Source organism: Motacilla alba, chromosome 8, assembly GCF_015832195.1.
Source record: "Motacilla alba alba isolate MOTALB_02 chromosome 8, Motacilla_alba_V1.0_pri, whole genome shotgun sequence".
Lineage (NCBI taxonomy): Eukaryota > Metazoa > Chordata > Aves > Passeriformes > Motacillidae > Motacilla > Motacilla alba.
The window spans coordinates 3,537,562-3,546,492 of record NC_052023.1 but is presented as its reverse complement, the minus strand read 5'-3'; the positions used below and the strand labels follow the sequence as shown (position 1 = coordinate 3,546,492).

At 43.4% G+C, this 8,931-nt stretch overlaps 1 protein-coding gene across 2 annotated transcripts; it reads right to left on the bottom strand.

Annotated features, from left to right (window-relative positions):
- Positions 1-7: 7 nt before the first annotated feature.
- On the bottom strand, positions 8-8,337 carry LOC119703698 (ankyrin-1-like). Of its 2 annotated transcripts, XM_038143861.1 has the most exons (3): positions 7,746-8,337; positions 6,966-7,098; positions 8-5,578 (listed from the first exon to the last, which is right to left on the bottom strand). In XM_038143861.1, exon 3 carries the CDS (start codon positions 3,940-3,942, stop codon positions 1,675-1,677), a length of 2,268 nt encoding a protein of 755 aa, XP_037999789.1. In that variant the 5' UTR covers positions 3,943-5,578; positions 6,966-7,098; positions 7,746-8,337; the 3' UTR covers positions 8-1,674. The 2 variants fall into 2 exon arrangements, with proteins under 2 accessions (XP_037999789.1, XP_037999790.1); XM_038143862.1 differs by lacking the exon at positions 7,746-8,337 and having other exon boundaries at positions 6,966-7,099.
- Between the last annotated feature and the right edge of the window lie 594 nt (positions 8,338-8,931).

Here is an 8,931-nt window from a genome sequence, read left to right as displayed (position 1 = left end):
AGCGCAGGGCGGCTGGGCCGGGCGGCGAGCTGAGGGACAGGGCCGGGCGGCGAGGGGACGTGGCCGGGAAGTGGGGGGTCGCGGCCGGACTGAGGGGACATGGCCGGGAACAGGGGGAGCATGGCCGGACTGAGGGGACATGGCTGGGAGCTGAGGCGTTAAGGCCCGACTAAGGGGACATAGCCCAGAGCTGAGGGGGCATGGACGGACTGATGGGACATGGCTACCGCTGAGGGGGCCTGAGGGGAGTGCGAGAGGCGGCGGTGGGAGGCTGGAGCACACACTGCTGAGGGGCGCCCTCAGAGATGTGTGCGGGTCTGGGCCCCCACTGCGACAAGGACATGGAGGTGCTGGAGGTGTCCGCAGCCAGGGAAGGGCCTCAGCACAAGTGTGAGGAGTGGCTCGGGGGCTCAGCCTGGAGAAAAGGAGACTCGGGAGGGACCTTTTCTCTCTCCACATCTCCCTGTCAGGAGGGTGAGATGGGTGGGGGATCAGGCTCAGCTCCCAGGGAACAAGGGACAGAACAAGAGGAAACGGCTTCAGGTTGCACCAAGGGAGGTTTAGATTGGATATTGGGAAAAAATTCTTCACAGAAGAGGTGATTAAACATTAGAACACCCTGCCCAGGTTGGTGATGGGGTCCCCATCCCTGGAGGTGTTTAAGAAAAGACTGGACGCGGTACTCGGTGCTCTGGTTGACAATGTGGTGATTGCTCACAGGTTGGACTGGGTGATCTTGGAGGTCTTTTCCATCCTAAATAGTTCCGTGACTCTCTGAGCCCACACGGGCTGTGTGCCCCTATGTCCTTCAAGTTCGTGGTCATGTCTGTTCCATCACCAGGTGCTGCAAGGGTCAGCTTGCAAAAGTGTTGCTTTATCAATAATGAAAAATCAGCCTTAGTCTCATGCATTCTTAAATCCATGTTTCGTTTCTCAAAAGGTGTGTGAATGTTTGTGGTAACTTGGCTCGTAATCTGAAGGGAAATGTAAGGGTTGATTATCATTATTAGGGAAATAACCCCAGAGAACTTTCTGTTGATTCAGAAAGTGTTTCTGTTTATATTTGTGTTGTTGTCTCAATACAAATATTTTGAACCAAGAAACTCTGTTGCAACCTTTTTATTCTACATATTTTATCTTTGTGCTGGAATAAAAGTGAAATTAATAAATGGCAAATGCGATGGTTTTTGTTCTCTCTATTTAAAAATGTAAAATCTAGACAAAGGTATGACAAAACATAGAAAGAAAAATAATTGTTAATAATTGTTGTCGTCTCAGGAATACCTTGAGGACATACAGACATCTTCCTATTCATAATAGATGTTTTTTTAACTTGTGATTTTGCCAAACAATGCCTAACTTAGGTAGTATTCACAGATATATGAAAAGATATTTTCTTTGTCTTGACTTATACTAGAAGAGTTCAAGCACAATGTTTATAAGGCAAGAGCATTTTAAATAGATTCCAAATATGTGATTCATGAGAGAAGCAGAAGACTAATCAGTACTTAAGAGTTTAACAGTGTCTTTAAGATCCTTTTTGCTCAAGATCACCTTTGCTAACTTAATTCTGCCAGCTCAAGCATAATTCTCAATCATGTTCCACATTAGGACTATCCAAATTACATTAAAGAGAATTCTGCACTTAAATGTGAAGTTTTTTCCGTTACATCTTCATTTTGTTATTAACATTTTCTTTCTCAACAGTGTTAAAATTTGAGCCTGGTGTTCTGTCTCATTAAACTCTGCTACTTGCAGTGGAGTTTTTCTGAGGCTGTTGACAGCGAGTAAATTTGCTTTTTCCCCCCGTGCCCAGCTGAGGAGGGCACTGACAGCGCTGGGGTGCCCGGCCCTGCAGGCGCAGTGCAGGGCAGTGTCCCTGCTGCTGTCCGAGGCGTTGATGGCAGCCCCGTGGCTCAGGAGGAGATTTATCAGCTCTCCATGTCCATACTCTGCTGCGATATGCAGGGCTGTCTTCCTCCAAACGTTTCTGTCATTGACATTTTTATTTTTCCCCGAGGCCAGGAGAAGTTTCAGGGTGTCTGTGTTTCCTTTCATGGTGGCATAGTGCAGCGGGGTGCATCCATCCATGTCCTTAGCTCCGGCTCTCCCTTTCTTGGCCAACAGCAATTCCACGATGCTGAGGTGTCCTCTCAGAGCTGCAGCGTGCAGGGGAGTCTTCTTCTCCTTGTCCTGTGCGTTGGGATCAGCTCTGGCCTTCAGGAGCATCTCTGCCAGTGTTTTGTGTCCCTGCTCAGCAGCCAGATGTAAAGGGGACTTGGCCTGCTTGTCCTGAGCATTAACGGGAGCTTTGTGGTGCAGCAGCTGTCGGGCAACATCAGCGTGACCTCTCTGACTTGCGATGTGCAGCGGGGTAGCAAAGTCCTTAGTGACAGCGTTAATTCTGGCCCCAGCGCTCACTAAAAGGCCAACGAGTGCCCCCTGATTCCGGAGGGCAGCAACGTGGAGCGGGGTTTCCTCGGCTTGGTTCCTGAGGTTTGTGTCCATCCCCTTGCTCAGGAGCAGACCTGCGATGGAAGCAGCCCCAGCGCTCACCGCCAAGTGCAAAGCTGTGTCTGCAGCAGGAGTCCTTATTCCCAAGTCTGCCCCTTTTTCCATTAGAACTTCTGCTGACTCCGCTTTGCCCATTTCACAGGCCAGCAGCAAAGGAGTGTAATGCTTTTTGTTGTGGGCATTGATATCTGTGCCTCTGTCAATTAAAGCTGCTACAAGGCTGTGCAGATTCTTCTGTACAGCTCTAAAAAGAGCTAACTCCATTATATCAGCAGACAAATCTTTAGAATATTCCAGGAGTATTTTGAAGATGGATGGGTGGTCGCTGTTGAAAGCTCTTTCAACCGTGTTGGAATCAACAGTGGCTCCAGCTTCTAGAAGTACTTTTGCAGTGTTTTCAGATCCCTGAGAAACAGCATAACTGAGAGCAGTCTGTCCCCTCTCATCCTTTGCTTCAGTGGAGGCACCAGCCTCTAAAAGCATTTTGGCCAGGCTGCTCTCATCTCTAAGAGCTGCCATGTGTAAACAGGTGTGCTGATTCCTGCAGCTCCTTGCCTCTTCTTTCAGGAGCATCTTCAGTATGTGCCCGTGGTGATTCTCTGCAGCCCAGTGGAGCGGTGTCTTGCCTTCCATATCCAGAGTGTGCATGGAAGCACCCCCTCGGAGAAGCAGCTTGACCGCACCTCCATGGCCTTTCTCAGCAGCCCTGTGCAGGGCTGTTCTCCCTTTCCTGTCCTTCACACCTGTCCTTGCTCCTTTGCTGAGCAAATATGCCATGATGGATAGATGGCCATGAGCAGCTGCAACGTGCAGAAGTGTTTCACCGGAGGGGTTTAGCACATTGAGATCATTGTCCTTAAGTGTTTTCTCTAACTCAGGAAGGGAGCCTTTAGCTACTGCAGCAAAGATGTCAACAGCAGCAGGATCTTTTCTGGGCTTTGTTGCCCTTGAAAGTGGAGTTACTTTTCCTTTCTTCTTAATAGCCCCTTTGTGCTTTTTTTCCCCGGGTCTGTCTTTATTCCCCTGGTGCTGTTTGCTGCTGTTTTCAAACCACACTTTATCTTTTTCAAGTAAATACCCAACCAACTGTCTTCTGGCATCTCCAATGCTTTCATTTACTTCACTGACGTATTTTCTTATCTTGCTGTAAAGTTTTGGCTCCACTTGCTTTAAACATGGATAAAAAAAGAGCCTGCAGGCTCGTTCACCTTGAGAAATGAGTATGTCTAACACCCGAGAGTTCTTTGCTGTTCGTGTCCTGTAGAAACTCAGGACCAGCTTTTTTTCTGGGGTAAAAATACCATTTTCTATCAGCCAGTGCAGGAGCTGGTCTGGGTCATTTATGCCTTGTACAAGTTCTTCTTTTTTAGTCCTTAGGACTTCAATTGCGTATGGGTTTGTAAACAGGCTGCTTGACTGCACGATCATGTTGCTAATCAAAAAGTGAATTGAGGTATTGTTTGATGGAAATAAATAGGAAATAGCAAAGCAGGCTCACATAATTTCAGTCTTTTCACAGAACTATGAACTAACAACCATTGTAGATCAGTGATAAATCTTTAAAGAAATCAAAACTCCCTCACCTTTGAGTTTCTGGTTGTTAGAAGTCCTTTGATCTTCTCTGTTCTTCCTTAGCAACGAGTACAGCTTAATAACAAAACAAAAGTCTGTGATGTGTAAAGATATTTCACTTGGAAAGCTTCTTCCAGATTTTTAATTCATAATTAGGGATTAAAAAAATGTTTTTGTGAATCTAATGTTTGAATAGAAGGTAGCTGTTAGTCGAGTTTCTCTGTTCCTCTGGCCAAGCTGGTTCCTAAATGACCAGTCAATTAAACATGACAAAAGAAAATTCACAGCATAGTTACTGTTGCCATGATCACACACCTTGTATGATCTGAAATGAGAGAGTGCACACTGCCAGCTATGCAGGTGAAAACCCTATAATGTAATGAAATAAAAGCATAAAGAGCTAGGTAAAAATAAACCTGGTTATAAAAAGTGATCCAGCCTTTCTAATGTGAGCTACAACTCCAGTCAGGGGTATATTTAAGGCCATTTAGCTTGTCATTCCTGCTCTAACCCAGAGTCTGTCTGGAAGTTAATTCTTTTACATGAGGTGGATCAAGGCATGTGATTCAGTGTGCAATATTGAAAGTATAATTAGAGCTTCAAATCTGTGTAATCTTCCATATGGATGTAGGACCTTGGGATCTAGCTGTAATTAATTTAACTTATTGGTGTTTAAATTCCCTCTGGAAGAGAAGGAAATAAAATAGTAATTATCCACACGTTTTGAAACCAATTGAGAGAGAAATTGAGATTACAGAGTTTGGGAAAACGTGGAGGTAAAATGAGCTGAAAAGTCAAAAGCTTGACCTTATTTAAGCAAATGGGAGATTTTGCCATCAGTTTCTTAGTTCAGTGCCCTTTCTGCTGGGTCCTGCTCCCTTTGCATGTATTTTCTTTAATAGTATGTACAAGGTGACTGATAAGATTTTTAATTTTTTGCTGTTGACTTTAACTTTATAGGTAAGATCGCAAAATTTATTCTATTAAAGAAAAAAAAAGTTTTATTGAAGGAATAGCTGGAAAAGGCAAGACTTTTAATATATATTTTGAAAGCCAGCCAGTTACCAAGTCAGCGAATTTGACAGCCAATTTAAGAGCCTAGTAATTCCTCTGAAATGCAAAGAAGGGCACTACACCAAGAATAGCAAAACTTTTGTCATTTAGTTAATGATTGTTAACTCATAGCATGGTTTGATGTGGACTGAATGGTGTTCCCAAATCTGCCACTGGCTCAGTCTGTAAGCTGCAAATTATTCAGTCTTCAGATTTGACTTAACCAAGTCCTGAAGATCTCTCTGTGTCTTGAGTAAATCAGTCCTTACTCATTCTGGGGAAATGGGATCTTTATGTTGTCATTATTATTCTTCCCATGCTAAACAGAGATGACAATCCTTGGTCACCTTCGCGGGAAAGTTGTGAGCTCTGGCAGTGGGAAATGTTGTGTGAGTGCTGAGCAGAGTTATTCTAGATGGCACAGGAATTTTTTGAACTCCTGAAAGGAATAAGAAAAGAAAGTCATATTCTTTAAGATTCCGTGAGTATGGCAGTAATTTCCCAGTGTTGTGAATACAGGAATTTCCTTGGTAAGCAGGTCCTAGTAGAGATGGAAGGGTGCAGTTCTCCTCCCTGGCCTTGAGGAGGAACATTTGAACAATATTTGCAGGCAGCACCTCTTTCAGAGCCACTTCACTTTATTTTGGAAACTAACAAGCACAAATGACGTGTTATGAGATGCAAATCACAGTCCTCAAAATATAATTGTGTAATTTTTTTAAAGTTTCTCATTATAAATATGTGACTTATGAGGAAATTCTGTTTTAAAACAAGAATCATATTTGGCAAGAAAGTTTTGGAAGCTTGCTGTATAGATTTGTTTTAAGAAATTATGCTTTAAAAGCCCTTATTTTTTAATTATTATTTTAGCCACTTTTAGAATTAAGCCTTTGTTCCAACAATGACTTCACAAAGAGATTCAGAATTGGCTATTTGAAGCGTGCTTTTTTGTTTATGTCTTTTTCACTTACTAACTCACTTTATTTGACATGTAAATGTTTTAGAGAAGGGAAAAATATTAAGGCTCAACACCTCTTCTCTTTTAATTAAGTGCATGAGACCACAAATATGTCGGATCAGCAGTAAACTCCACATTAAAAACAAAATTGGCACTATTTAATATTACTAGAGATCTAAGAAAACAAGTAAGTTGGAGTGAAGGAAGAGGCAAATCTTTGGGCTGCTTTGTTATCTTTTATATTTATTTGTTGTCAGAGGGGCATAAGGTACTTCACAGACCACTTTTATTTCTGCTGGCTTCTTTAGCTCCATGTATCCAAGGACTGGATTATCAGGTTATTTTAAAAGGCTATTTATTAAGTTATTTAAAAAGAAAATAGTGAGCTTTACTCAATTTGTAGGTTTGAAGGGCAGGTGCTGCCCTTGATAGGAAAGATATCAATTTTGGCCTCTGCTGAATAAGTGTCTGTGCAGGGAACTGTTTAAATCTGGCTGTGGCTGGGACACTTGAGTCAGTTATTTCTGACATGCAATCTCAGTTTTGCTCCTAACTTGTGTCCTTGGGCAAATCCCTTAATCCCTGTTCCCTGTTTACACAAGCATTAAAAAAGGAAATTTTTTTTCTACCTCACAGACACGTCCTAAGTGTTTATTACTGTTGGTGCAGTGCTTTGAAGTTATGGAGTGCTTTGAAGTTTTTGTCCTTTGAAGTATTGTTTTCTGACTTCTCAGCGATGAACATTTATTTCTTAAATTAACGCATGCCCGTGTTCTCGAGCTGATTTGATGTTGCCATGTCATCATCAAATATACATTTAATTTTCTCTACTTTAATTTCCCAAAGATGAAAGCGACCCAAAGCACACCTTGAGTGTGGTGGAGGGAGCCTGTGAGGGGATGTGGCTGCGGGACTGAGGCACCTGCAGAGGTCACCATTCCTCCACCGAGGCTCTCGCCGAGCCGGCTGTTGGGAACGGATCTCGCCGTGGAATAACCGGCCTGTAAGAGATAATACAGCCAACATAATTATCTAAACATCGTCAGGGGTGCAGAAATATCTCTGGGTAATCAAGACATTTTCCTTAATAAACACGGCTCATGAAAAGAGCTCTGCTTTGGATAACCAGCAATCTGAGCGTGGCCGAGCTGGTTGAGGTGGAACTATATTTAGGCAGAGCTGGATTGAGAAACAGCAGAGCTGGAAGAGTTCATGGTGATGATTACAGTGAGCTTCACTTGTTAGAACATTGGGAGAGCTGAGCAGACAGGATGTCTGCAAGAGGCAAAGTGCAGAGCTTGGTTTTGCCTAAAGATGAACTGCAGTAAATGAGGGGAATCCAAAGGGAGCTTTGGTGCTGAGTGATGAGTTTGTGTCAGTGGTATTTCTGTGGAGCAGGCTCGGGGCCTTCCTGGCTGGTGTTGAGATGGGGGCTGTTCCCTAGGGAAGTGCCATCCCAGTGGCACACACAGAATGGGATCAGGGGGCTGAGCACGGCCCACTGAGGGCAGGGAAGGCTGATTTGGGCAGTCTGACCCAGGATCCCATCCCATCCCATTTATCCCATCCCATCCCATTTATCCCATCCCATCCCATTTATCCCATCCCATCCCATCCCATCCCATCCCATTCATCCCATCCCACACACCTCTTGGGAGCACAGAGCCACCCCTGTGGAGCCTGGGGCAGGCACAGTGCTCAAAAGAAAGACCTGCAGAAGCCACAGCTTCCCACATTTGCCCACTCTGATGGATGCTTTCAAAATGCCAATAATGCAGCAGCTGGTATAATACCTCAGGTATTTTATTCTATTTCCAAAACAAGCCACAGTCTTATCTCAGCACTGTAGGGCTGTTTCCTCAGGCATAAACAAATGAAGGTCACATTAAGCACTGCACCCATGCAATGCAAACTGTTCTTTTTCCCAAAGATTAATGAGTACTGCCATGCAGCTCCCAAGCTGTAACTGTGAGGGGACAATGCACATCTGCAAAGTGCCATTGATGGCTGTAAATGCCAGCAGAGCAGGCTGGCTGCATCCAGCTCCAGGAATGAGGCTTTACAAATACATAACTCAGCCTAAGTGAGGATTAGAACTGTTTTCCAGTTTATCATGCATTCAGAAGTGAATTTAAGAAGAGTGACCAAACTACTTAGGAACCATTTTTTGTGCCGTTCAGGTTTTGAATGATGAAAGTATTTTTCCAAAGTTCTTCATGGCATTACTTGCCAGTTTGTTTTCTAAAAAGCTACATAGTGAAGGTTGAAGGCAAAAAAGGTTGCTAGTTTAGCTTCACAGAGGTAAAGAAATGTTCTTGTTTCAGAACATAATAAATAAAACAAAAGTTGGTTTGAAAGAAAAATGTTCTGATTTGATGAATGATATATTTAGCTACTGCAAATTTCATAATGCAAAGTTTAAAAATTTTGTGTCTAACTGCTGATTATCCTATCATTAGGATAAAATGTAAATGATGTAAAAGTATTGAGTTACTAAATGCTGAGGGAGCTTTCAGGATCAGCAAAACCAAATGGAGAGATGGACGGGGTTTTTCTCCAAAATGGGTAGATTTTTCTGCATTGTAAAGCAAACAAGCCCTTGTGATTTTGAGTCAGGAACATGCACTTTGTCAGTGAAATCTTAGAGAAGAAAATACTTTATAGCAGTTCTCTAACTGGTGAAGACAGTGAGGATCTTCCTCACAGCTCCAGCATTGCTCCCAGCAGGGTTTGGTGCTATCCCTGCATCTCCCAGAGAAGCCTTTTGGCCAAATTTGCTTTGTAGAGAGAGAGTGCTTAGTGAAAACTATTCTGAAATTACACCAGTGCCAATC